The following is a 13,206-nucleotide window of genomic DNA, read 5'->3' on the forward strand; positions in this document are numbered from 1 at the left end:
CATCTGACCTCCGTCCTCCCCTTCAGTCTCCCATCTGACCTCCGTCCTCCCCTTCAGTCTCCCATCTGACCTCCATCCTCCCCTTCAGTCTCCCATCTGACCTCCGCCCCCCCCTTCAGTCTTCTATCTGACCTCCGCCCTCCCCTTCAGTCTTCTATCTGACCTCCGCCCTCCCCTTCAGTCTTCTATCTGACCTGAGTAAATGTCCTCCTGTGACCCAAAAGACTACTAAAGTTTTGGCCATAGTTCTCTCTTATAAAAGCAGAGTTTCTGATTGGCTGCTTTTGTCTGGAGGTCACATTTCTATTCCCCCCTTCCCCTTTTAATGAAGGCTCATTAGTGCTGGTTTCTGGGGTCTCCTCACCTCCTGGCCTCCTCCGGCAGGGGCTCCGTCTCTCCGGACTGTGCATTATGGGGCCCCACGAAATTCTTCACGGCTAGAGGTTTGAATTCAGAATCGAGAATGACTTCGCCATCTAAAACGAAGGAGAAAAGACAGCTCACCGTCACTGGAGAAATCCCTACACCAGGGAACGTGGCGGAGGTCATTACTATACAGGACTCATGTACCTCCCACAGATGTCACATCGCTTTGCAAAAGGGAGACAAGAGGGTTGGGAGGGCCCTGACCAGGAGAGCTTACAATCTAAAAGGGAGGGGCAAGCGATATAAAAGGCACCATCACCAGTGTTACATTCTACAAACTAGGGGGATGCAGCGATACTAGGATCGGTATCAGTGCCAATACCGAGTACTCGTAATCGCACAAATGCTCCGATACCGGAACTTCCAGTCAGAGGGAGATCTCCCTCTGACCGACAATGCAGAGAGAGCATGGAGCCGGCTTCCCTTCCAATCAGGAAGCCAGGTGGTGGGTTATGACCCGCCTCCCTGATTGGCTAGGGAGCCGGCATTATGTATTGTTAAGCAGCCTGGCTTCCTAACCAATCAGGAAGCCAGGCAGCTTAACAATACGTAAAGCCGGCTGCCAAGCCAAACAGGAAGCTGGGCAGCTTAACAGTATGTAAAGCCGGCTGTCTAGCCAATGAGGAAGCTGGGCAGCACATAACCCACCTACCGGCTTCCTGATTGGTCAGGAAAGCCAGGCTGCCTAGAAACAAGCGAAGCCAGCTTTCTAGCCAATCAGGAAGCCGGGAGGCGGGTCATTAAGTGCCGCCCGGCTTCCTGTGTTGCTAAGCAGCCTGGCTTCCTGACCGATCAGGAAGCCGTACGGCACCTCATGGCTCGCTGCCCGGCTTCTTGATTGGTCAGGAAGCCAGGTAGCCTCTGAAGCCGGTGTTCTTTCTCTAGTGAAGCACAGGAAGCCGGGCGACGGGTCATGGTTCGCCGCTCAATATCCTGATAATCAGGGCACACAGCACCGGTACTCGGTACCGACAAGTATTGGGGAAACAAAAAATATCTGTGCTAGATACCAAAAACCGGTATCGGCGCATCCCTGGTACAGACCCATCAGAAATGGGAAAACCAATTTAATACATTATATATTTGTTGCTTTGCTCACAGTTCCGCATTTGTCTGTAGCGCAATTTTATCCCCGCATTCCACGGGAGAGGAAACGAGGCCCATGAGCTACAATACTCTATAGCAGCCCATTGGCCAGCGGCCGCCAAGAGTGGGCGGGGCTGAATTTGACGAGGCTGCAAAACTGCCGTCGGCCTTCGTGGAAGGAGCTCAAGGCGTCCGGGCGTATTACGGCCCTTACGCCCGCTGCACATGGACAACGTATGGGGCGTGGCGCCAGCAAGGCCATCCCCCTCTCACCTAAAAGCCAGCCGTAGACGGTGTTCACATTGTAGCTGCAGGTCTCGGGGTTGGGAAACACCATCCTGAGAGCGTCTCTGATCTCCTTCTGCAGGGCGCTGGCTGTGTAGTTCGAGTTCTTGTTGTAAAGGGTTTGCACTACATCGTCCGGCAGCAGCGCGCCCCAATGATCCGGGCTCTCCAGCATCGCCGTGGTGTTTATGTGCATCAACTTGGAGCAGTGGTTGATAGTCGTTGAACTTTTCTCTGCAGAAGTCAAAGTATGGAAGTTTAGATTACAGCCAGACGGGAGCACGTGAGGCTCAAAGGAACACATTGGGGGAAAAGAATCTTGTGCCTGTATGGGTTTAATATTAGAAATGACTAGGGATGCACCGACATATCGGCCGTAAATGGCACTTTTGGATAAATGCCCTGCTCTGTGTCCCAGCGGGGAGAAAAGAAAGTGTGACAGCCGGCCGAGCACTGCGGGAGGAGAGCGCTGTGAGCGGCCGGCGTCTCTCCTCCCGCACCGCTCAGGTTGATTGGGGTATTAGTAAATATTTACCATCAACCCAGTCATGAATGGACAGGAAAGCCTCTGTATTGAGCTGCTTCCTGTTCATTCATAAAGTGAGCAGATAGTTAATTTTTACTATGTCTAGATTATGAATGAATAGGAAGCCTGTCTAGGAGGCAGAGCCAGCTGTGCCCGCCCCCTCCCCTGTCCGTTCCGCCAGTCAGCGCTGGATGATCGGAGCGGGGGAATCCCTGCAGGGAGCCCTGAGTGACAGTCAAGGCTCTCTGCAGGGAGATCGAGAAGTGAGCGAGCGACGGTATGCGTTCCATCACTTCCTGATCTACTGAGCCGACCTGTGACAGTCTCATTGTCACACGTCGGCTCGAACTATGAGGAGTGAAAATCACTCCCCTCACAATTCTCCCTTAATGAGAAATTGCAAAAACACAGCAAACGGGCGTTTAAGCGTTTTCTATTCAGTCTATGGAACCAAAACGAGCTGTAATATGCTAAAAAACAAAAACCTCCTGTACTTTTTCCAGCGACAGGCGTTTTGCTTACTGCGACAAAACGCTCAGATGTTAAAGGAGAACTATGAGGGGGGGATTCCCCTCTCCCCGCTCCGATCCGCCAGCGCTGACTGACGGAACGGACGGGGGAGGGGCGGGTACAGCCTCTAGATAGGCAGAGCCAGCTGTCACTCACGTAGCTGGGCGGATCCAGACATAATTGTCGAGATCCGCTTCAGCTGCGGCGTCTCAGTATACCGCGAGCTGTAGCTCCCTATATGCTGAGCCTAGGATGACGGGAGGCTAGTTTGTGTCCTCCCGTTACCCTAAGGAGAACTATGGGGAAAAGCCCTGACCCCATAGTTCTCCTTTAACAGGGCCACAGAAATTAAGATTTTTTGAGCGTTTAGGTCAGAAAACACGCTACAAAACACTCAGTGTGAACCGGGACTAACAGTAAGGTAAAAGAAAATTAAAAAATAAATTGAAAATTATAATAAAATAATTGAACGCCAAGATTGGAAAAAAAAAAGTAATTTTCGGTCTAAAAACTTCATTTTCGTGCATCCCTACCCGAATAGAAAGAAAAAAACTTTTTGGTTGGCTCCAGCTTTGACGGCCAGAGTAATCGGCACATATTTTGTTTTTCCGGGCAGCGACGGGTTCCGCCAGACTCATACCTAGGATTGGGTTGTAAAATAGGGGATCCAGAACTTTCTGGAAATACGGCGTGGTTGCATGGCCCAGGACGCACAGCGACCACACCGTGTCAATCTGCTGCGACCAGTTTAGGGAGTCAAATTCGGAGAGGAGGTTTTGGTGAATCTAAAGAAAAAGAAAGGAAATATTGGATTTATAATCTTTTTTATTTTTTTTGATAGGTAAAGTTATAAAAATTAATTTTCACGAGAGGTGGAAAGTTTGGCTGTAGAACGAGGATCCCAGACTAGGAGGAAGGTGCAGCTCCGAAAGCCAATCAGACTTCTTTATACTGCACAGCCCACACGGAGGTGAATGACCAATGAAATGCATACGTTTGACCTTGTTACCTTGCTGCTCCTTCAGCAGCCAATCACAGGCCAGGGCGGGCCCTGACCAAGCTGCAATGCTTTAACTACAGTATAGAAAAGTAAGGTCAGGATCATGCTGTGCTGTCCCGCAGGGGGGGGTGTCTGCATTAGAAAACAGGCGACATAAATGTTGTCCATTTCTTCGGCAGGACAAATAGTTCACAGGGACATATTTGGGATGTGAATCTAACCGTTTGCCCTTCCTCTCGCACTGGTGCCTCAGAAAGGACAATCAAATGCTCCGCCCTCCCCGCCGGGAACAGGAAGTGATAAGAAATCTCTCCAATGGAGACACATTTTCAGCAGAGTGAGGAAAGGTTAGAGCTTTTCATTGCCATTCATGCTTTCCTGTCCTGAGGACCCCCCCATTTAATTGGGGATTTTACTCACTTCCTGTTTCTGGATCAGACAGGAAGTGAGGTAAATCCCCAATTAAATGACAAAAATTTTACAGGTCAGCTTTTCACCACTTGCCTGTATGCTGTACATGTCTGCAGCACAATCTTATCCCCATAATCTACCAGGCAGAATATGAGGCCCATGAGCTACAGGTTTCTGTAGCAGCCCATTGGCCAGCGACCGCCAGGGGGTGGGCGGAGCTGAATTTGACGAGGCTGCACGTTCTCTATCAATTCCAATCTGTAACCAAAGCCAAAGACTTCCCGCATGGAAAAAGTGCTTTAATACCTTTTCCTCTCAGCAGGAAGCAAGTCGACATAGATCAGGAAGTAGTATTATTGTAAAATTACCTTTCTTTGGCTTGTTTCTATCTGGTCATGTGACCACCCCCCCCTCTGCTCCGCACTGAGAAATAGGTAGGTGGGGCAGGAATTTAACCCGTGGCATCACTGCAGGAAGTTCAAAAACTAACTCTGTATATGAATGCCTACCTACATATTGATGAGGAGGTGGGATACTAATCAGGAGTACTAATGGTCCACGGAGCTCCCCACAATGTGCATTAGAAGCTGCAGCAAGTTCAGATAGAGCCCGTCTCACTTCCCGGCTTGAGGATGTCAATCAATATTTAGTCCTTTCCTCCCCGGCCTGACTGCCCCGGTCTGCCACTCTCATTCATTGGATTACAGTCCTTCCAATCATAGAAGCCCAGCACCACATGTGGGTGTTACCAGTGCGACCGTTGAATGTCTGTTTAAATTTAGGATTCCTCCCCTGCTGCCGAATATTACGGTTCTCTTTACTTCCTTTTTCTACCAGGGCTTTCCCTGCCAATCCTATGAGTAACAATGCTCCCACTGACCACCACTGAGCAACAAGGAGGTACACAGGGGGCACGCAGACCATAAAAGGAGCACAATGACCACCAATGTTATGGGAGAAAACCTCCCTTTACAGCTAACAGTTATGGCGCACACACCACTGATCACCTACATTTAGGAGGGCGGACATCACGGATCAATATTTAAAGGGCCACTCACCACCACAAAGGGGGCACCAACTCCTGACCAATGAAATCTCCAAGCTGTGCATTACATAGCCCTAACCCTGCACTCTGACTGCTGCATGCAATAGGCTATGCCCTAAACTAAATGTCATTTTGGGTGCATTTTAGGGCCTCAAGAGTCTCAACACAATACAGAGATATAATGTAGAAAATGCAGAAGCGTCTGCTCCAACTGCAGCAGACAATGGTCGGACACTTACCATATTGAAGAATTCTTCACTCTGACTGGGCTGGAAATTGAGCTTTGCAAAACTGAGAAGGACACTGCCGAGCTGTGCCGGGCTGAATTCTTTGCTGCGCTCAAGTACTGCCTGTGAGGACAAAAAACACACAAGGAGGAGAGGTTACATTGGTCAGGCACTATTTCAGGGGGTGGGGTGTGTCTGGGGCATTCAGCACGTTAGGCCTTGCTCTCTGAACCATCTTGTTACAAGCAGAGCATTGGCCTCCCTTTAATAAAACAATAAGTCCTGCAGCATTTAATGATTCGTGCATAAGCACTGCACAACACCGTTCTCTTAGTCTTCAGCAAAGGACCACAAATACCTCCTGATCCTGGCTGTGGAGCCCACCCAGTGCAGCTCTGGTCTGGCAGCAATGCTGCAATGTTCCTGAATTCAGAGCAGAGTTGTTACTCATGTAGGATGCATCTGCTTGCACTATAGTGGGATGAGAAGACATTGAAGCCGCCATGGCTGTCAGCATTGTCACTGCTCACAAGCCTGCAGCTTGTCAATCATGGCGGTTCTGTCTGGACCATGGTTGCCTACCCGTGCTGGGTTATGGCTGGCTGATTGTGAATGCATACACTTCCAACCATAACTTAGCCCAGGCAACAGCCGCCCCTTCCCCCTCCAAATCAGTCAATGGCTGCCAGGCCTGCTGGCTTCCTAGCAACCAATGACCTCAGGCAGGCAGGGCCAGCTCCTCAACTACAAGTGATCTAGGCAGCTGTACAGCCACACAGATCACATGTACTAGGCTGTCATTGTGCCGTGTTGCTACGCCTAAGCCAGGTATGTCCAAACTCCGGCCCCCCCAGCTGTGGTGAAACTACAAATCCCATGCAGCATCTCTCCGGGAGTCATGTCTGTGGCTGTGAGAATCTTGCAAGGCCTCAGGGATTCGTAGTTCCACCACAGCTGGAGGGCCGCAGTTTGGACATCCCTGGTCTAAGCCAAACAAACAGCCCTATGCTTCCAGTGTCAGTCTATTCCCTAGTCACTCCAGTGCCACAGGGGTGTTGAATTCCTATTGGTCGAAACACGGGACGTGCAGTTCCGGGCGGGTGTTTTGTTTTTTTCTACATTTGCTTCGGGTACACCCCTGCAGTTATTGGGACTGTCCTTCCCTACATGACCATGGACCCCTGTGTGCAAGCTCACACTGCAGCCTAACTCAGGTGACTCAATAACATCTAATATACCAATTACACACCTACAAACTATAATATACAGTACAGCTAGCAAAGGAATAGAACACGCAATAGATTACAAACAAGCAGTGTCGGTAGTGCAATATATCCTCAACATCCACCACAGAGGAAATGAGGCCCATGAACACCAGATAATGTTGCAGTCATTTTGGCCAGCAGACCCCACTGAGCAGGAGCTGCTGAATTTGACAAGACTGCTGGTCTTCACCGGTCTACGCTGAGATTTCCCAAAAAGGTTATATTATTGCACGTCAAAAAGTTAATGTACTAGTATAGCCGTTCTCCTCTAAGGAGCATTCTTGCCCCCGACCGCCAGCGTAAGGAGCATTCTTGCCCCCGACCAACAATATGAGGGAACACTACAATTTTCACTTTCTGGGTTTCTTTACGTACCATTATTATTACAATTGTTTCATTTACTTATTGTCACTAAAAAGAAGTCATATAGAGCAGCTCTGAGTGTCAAAAGTACAAATGCTTATAGTTTTAATTCTATATCTACAACTTACTGTTCCCACAAACATGCCATGAGGCGTCTATGAAAAAACGATTAGTTATTCCCTGAACGTTATTTCAAGGAAGCCTCCATGTTAAAAAGGTTGAGAAAGACTGTGCGAGTAAGAACTCCCTCGCAGTGTATGGGGAACATTGCAACATTGTATCGGTATATTGGAAATGATACAAAAAGTATCCATAGCGGATATGGCCTTTGTCTCGGACTATCCTGATGCAATGTATATGTAGTACACAGGAATGGACTTAAAATCCCAGTTGAACCACATCCCAAGTAGAAAAGGCCGTCCCCTGCCAGAGACATGCTATAGAGAAGTATCAAAAGTCCATATATCCCAAATCGCACTTGTGACCGAAGAATGCCCAATGTATTAGGGCGGGTGCAGCAGCAACAACGGATGCCTCCGTGAAAACGTACAAAAAAATAATAAAGTCACCGGCACTCCAAATGAACAAGTCAATAAGTTTATTGACCCAAGTGATAACACCTCTAGCAACGTTTCGGGACCATGCAGCCCCTTCCTATGTTTGCCTGAGGAAGGGGCGGCATGGTCCCGAAACGTTGCTAGAGGTGTTATCACTTGGGTCAATAAACTTATTGACTTGTTCATTTGGAGTGCCGGTGACTTTATTATTTTTTTTATGCTATAGGAGAAGGACCCCTGCTCCTTGTGTGGAAGCAGTGGTCTCTCCGATTTAAAACCCGCCCCGCCACCCCCCATACCTCCCGGCATTGACATAGTTCTGCAATCAGCACAGCTTATGCTCCCTGCTGATTGGAGTGTTCTCGCTCTGACTCAGCAGGGTGCCCGTTGGACCTCAACAAAGACCACTGCTTCAACCTAGAGAACAAAGGGGGGTCCTCCAATTGGCAAGGAGCTTGCCCCTAAAAACATAAGAGCATGACCTAATAATATTAGTTACCTGTGCCACAGCTTCACTGAGAGGCGGGTAGGAAAATCTGAGGCCGGAAAGGGACCGGAGGAACACGATGACATCTAATGGGGATATTTTCGGTAACATGGGAATAATGTCTGTGACCAACTTCAGTAAAACTTGCGGCTGGCAGAAATTGAGTCTGGCTGGAAGAACAAGGATATAAGGTTCATAGAAAAGCATTTAATGGTTGATGTGCGTATGCAATAGCCATATGCTCTGTGCTGTGCCCATGAATTCAGCCATCAGTGAAGGTTCAACACTGGTCCATACAATAGATTACACACAAGCAGTGTCGGTAGTGCAATATATCCTCAACATCCACACACAGGAAATGAGGCCCATGAACACCAGGTAATGTTGCAGCCGTTTTGGCCAACAGACCCCACTGAGCAGGAGCTGCTGAATTTGACAAGACTGCTGGTTTTTGCTGAGATTTCCCAAAAATGTTACCATATTATTGCACATCAAAAAGTTAAATGTACTAGTATAGCCCTTCTCCACTGGGGTTCCTACAAAGGTTACTAGGCCAATCTGCACTGGCGATATCGTGCATAGACTGGGAAGATCCTTCAGATCCATCTCGGTCTTGCCCACCTGTGAATGCCCATCTAATTTTAAGGGCAATTCATGCAAATTACAGACCATTCCTGCTACGCTGCACCTTATAAAGCACACCGCTGGTCCAGCAACAAAGAGCACCTGTCAAGTGCCTGAGGGGTGTGAGGGGCACCTCACAGATCTCTCATCCCCTCAGAGTTAGATGACATTTTTGTATTTCAGCTTCTAATTTACTAGTTGAAAAGGAGGGGGGTGGGGGGTGCTTTGTATTAAAAATTAAGCTGATCCTGGAGTTCTTTTCTCCTCCCATCCTGTATCACAAAAATAAAATTGAATCCACCATTCTCTCTGCCCTTCATGCCCCATTCGCGCTGATTGCCCCTCTATCAGGTTGAACTGATTCCCAGCATCAATCACTTCCTGCACACCCAGGCAGTCATGGACCCCCTAAACATAACTGTTGGGGAGAATTCCAACTTGTTCTGCATCAGGTGGTAGGACAGCGCCCGCAGTACAGGCAACGATCGGCGATTCTGAGAAGCCAGAGCTACAATGATTCTACGGGACTCCGCAGGAGTGAACGTCTCTGCAAATTCTAGGACCTAAGACAAGAGAAAGCCGCACAGATATGGTGACGTGGCCTTTGTAAGGCAGAAACTGTACATTTATACATCATTTTTCATCAAACATCAACATTTTCTCAAATCAGCACTTCTTTTATATGGCCAAAAGTTCAAGACCATCCCCCACCTATATGAGATCCTTGGACATCCCACTCCAAAACCATGGCCATTAACATGAAGCTGGCCCCCATTTTCTATCACCAGCCACCACTATTCTTGACCATCACATCTACAGGTGAAACTCAATTAGAATATCGTGCAAAGTTCATTTATTTCACTAATGCAACTTAAAAGGTGAAACTAATATATGAGAGACACTCATTACATGCAAAGCAAGATAATTCAAGCCGTGATTTGTCATAATTGTGATGATTATGGCGCACAGCTCATGAAAACCCCAAGAACCCCAAATCCACAACCTCAAAAAAGTGGATTATTACATGCAATCAATAAAAAAAGGATTGTACATGGAACAATATCGGACCTTGCTACACAAGCTGAGGGCTATGGGCATAGATGAGGTGGTGTGTACGTGGATAGAGAACTGGCTACGGGAACGTGTCCAGAGGGTATCTGTAAATGGCACCTTTTCAGACTGGGCTAGTGTAATGAGCGGTGTGCCTCAGGGTTCTGTGCTGGGTCCCATATTGTTCAACTTATTTATTAATGACATCGGGGAGGGTGTTAACAGCGATATTTCCGTGTTTGCGGATGACACCAAAATGGGGAGGGTAATAGACACGGACTTAAACACTAACATTACAGGAGGACCTGGATAAAATAGGGGGAGGGGCAAACCTGTATATGAACTTATTTGACACGGTTCCAAAACCACGGGGGGAAAACTGAGTTACCTCCAACTTTGTTGGCTAGAAGTCTTCTTTGAAGGTGTTCCGCGAGATTCTAAAGTGCGTCTGTGGGAATATGCTCCGGTGAGGTCAGGTTCTGAGGCTGGAGGAGAAGACCTGCCTCACCAATTCATTCCAAAAGGTACACAGGTGGGTTGAGGTCAGGGCTCTGTGGAGAATACACAAGTTCCTCCACCAACCAGAGTCCTTATGGAGCTGGCTTTTGTACACACAGGACTAAGGACGCGCCGATATCGTTTTTTCGGTATCGAGTACGGATATTTTGCTCTCCGGTGCTTCCGCTGGCATGGAGCCGGCAGGCAATCGGGAAGCTGGGCAGCGGTTAATGACATGCCGCCTGGCTTCCTGATTGACCGGAAAGCTCCATGTTGATTGGCTGGCTTGATTGCGATAGGCTAGGAATCAGCATGGAGCCGGCTTCTCAGCCAATCAGGAACCCGGGCGGTAAGTAATGACCCGCCTCCCAGCTTCCTGATTGGCCGATAAGCCGACTTCCCAGCCAATCAGCATCGAGCCGGCTTCCCGGCCAATCAGGAAGCCAAGAGGTGGGTCATTACTCTCCGCCCAGCTTCCTGATCACACTGGAAGCCGGCTCCATGTTCCCCTACGGCGCTGCCAGTCAGAGGAAATCTTCCTCTGAGCGGAAGTTCCAGTATCGGGAAAGGTATGGGAGCATTTGGGCCAGTACCAGTACTTTGCCCAAATACTCGGTATTGGCACCAATTCCAGTACTCGCCCAAATACTCAGTATCGGTATATCCCTACACGACAGTCATGGTGGAACAGAAAAGAGTCTTCACCAAACTGTTACAAGGCTGGAAGAGCCCAATTGTCTACAATAATTAGCAGTAATAGAACCCTTTACTGATACCCATTGAAATCAGTAATTTGAAGGATGGGGGAGGGGGTGCACCTTTGGCCATATAGTGTATTTTGAACCACAGATGTCGACCTTTCTCCACAGAAGGTCTGTAACGATACCTTATCTTCCAATCTCTCCATGAGGGGTTCCGACATGTAGCCCAGCCTGCATATCAGCGTCACCAAGGTCCACGTGTCCCTGATCTCCGTCCATCGGAGCTCCACTTGTTTCACCACGTCATCGATCAGCGACCTCCGGTCCTTGGAGCGAGGCAGAGGAGCGATGTAGTCGGCCAGCAGCGCCAGAGACGTAATGCTGAACTTCCGGAGGCGCCATCGCACTTCGATCTCCACTGACTGGAGGTAATGGTTTTTACTGTCCAAGTTCAGCACATACAGGCTCCTCAGCAGTCGAATAAGCCGGCCGTTCCAAATGTACTGGATCTGCAACATGGAGAACTCCGGGTCAAACGTTTACCAATCCAGAATATTAAACATGAACAATTCAGACAACAAAACTCGCTATAAAACACAGAATTCTTAATTTCCTGCAAAGCTTCTGAATGCACAAAACAGACTTTGCTCCCATCTCTATACACCGGCCCGAGCAGACCGTCCTCAAACAACTGGACAGGACCACCAACTTCATATCTGCACAGGTGGGGAGAATCCAGACTTACATTTTGGCACGGGCGCTTCTGGACATGACATTTACGGCCTGTTCACACCGAAGGCGGTGCGTTCCAGAGTGGTAGATGCTGAAACGCACAGCGATCATAAAACTTCCCCCTGTGTTCTGGGGCGGGAGGGGGCGTGGTGCTGCATTTAATTCAATGGCACCTCTTCCACACCCCCCGCAGTGCGATCAGACTTTGCCTGCGTTCCGATCCACTGCCAACACAAGAAATAGAGCTTGAATTCAATGCACCGCCACTCCCCCTCCGACCCCAGAACTCAGGGGGAAGTTTTGTGAGGGATTGCGCTGCGTTCCAGCAGCTACTGCTCTGGAACGCACCGCATTCCAGCTAGCAGGGTCTTGTCCGGTATTAAGAAGGGGATGTACTGCAGGGACAAGTCTATAATTTTGCCTCTATATAGATCGTTGGTTCGGCCACATCTGGAGTACGCGGTCCAGTTTTGATCGTCGGTACTGAGAAGGGATGTCCTTGAACTGGAGAGAGTCCAGCGGAGGACAACAAAACTAATTAGGGGAATGGAGGACCAGAGCTATGAGACAAGGAGGAGGGGGAGGGGCTGGAGGACCAGAGCTATGAGACCAGGCTTCTGACCTTAAACATGTTTACGCTGGAATTAAGGAGATTAAGGGGGGGACATGATTTTCATGTACAAAATGTTCAATGGTGACCGCAACATTGGCAACAAACTGTTTGAGATGAACTCCATTACAAAGACTAGAGGCCACCACCTAAAGTTGGTGGCGAAAAAATTCCAGCATAAGGGGCGAAGAGGGTTCTTTACAGTAAGAGCGGTTAAGGTCTGGAACTCACCGCCATCGGCAGTGATTTCAGCCAAGAGTGTAGATTTGTTCAAGAAACATTTGGACAATTTCTTGAGGGACCGTAATATCCAGGGATACCAGTATCCCTAAGAATGAGATGATGCGCGGACCTATATGGGTTGGACTTGATGGACGTATGTCTTTATTCAACCCCAAATACTATGTATGTAACAAGCCCTTAAAGTTGGGCGAAACTCACAAACGGAAGATTTGCTCCATTATAGGGAACATCGAGTAACATTCATTGTGAAGTAAATGTTACCTTTTGGCTGGAGCGTTTCCTGCATCACAGCAGTGTACTTCCTGTTCCGGAAAGCAGCAGGAACCCGGTGAAGGAAGCACAGAGCCACAGAATGAATGAAGCAGGGAGTTCCTTGCACTGCAGGTCCCCGGGTACAACTCCCTCTCCAGCAAGGAGAACAGTGTGCAGCACAGTAATGCTTTCCTGAATATTCCTCCAACAGCCATCTGACATGGGGAAGCAAAGCCCTAAATCTCTACCAAGATGTTCACTTCCACACAGACACAGTGCAGAGCAAGGCATGGTAAGCCAGTAATGGG

At 48.7% G+C, this 13,206-nt stretch overlaps 1 protein-coding gene across 1 annotated transcript in view; it reads right to left on the minus strand.

The window, feature by feature from the left end:
- The window catches only part of TBRG4 (transforming growth factor beta regulator 4), a 23,222-nt gene that overhangs the window by 7,490 nt on the left and 2,526 nt on the right, over positions 1–13,206 (minus strand). The window contains exons 2-9 of the mRNA XM_018574534.1: positions 11,247–11,570; positions 9,202–9,375; positions 8,698–8,809; positions 8,201–8,358; positions 5,529–5,639; positions 3,474–3,618; positions 1,786–2,031; positions 365–476 (exon numbers count right to left, since the gene is read on the minus strand). Coding sequence (XP_018430036.1) covers positions 365–476; positions 1,786–2,031; positions 3,474–3,618; positions 5,529–5,639; positions 8,201–8,358; positions 8,698–8,809; positions 9,202–9,375; positions 11,247–11,570 — 1,382 coding nt within the window. The remainder of the gene's footprint in view (positions 1–364; positions 477–1,785; positions 2,032–3,473; positions 3,619–5,528; positions 5,640–8,200; positions 8,359–8,697; positions 8,810–9,201; positions 9,376–11,246; positions 11,571–13,206) is intronic.

Source organism: Nanorana parkeri, unplaced genomic scaffold (genome assembly GCF_000935625.1).
Source record: "Nanorana parkeri isolate BGI_ZX_2015 unplaced genomic scaffold, ASM93562v1 scaffold3028, whole genome shotgun sequence".
Classification (NCBI taxonomy): Eukaryota; Metazoa; Chordata; class Amphibia; order Anura; family Dicroglossidae; genus Nanorana; species Nanorana parkeri.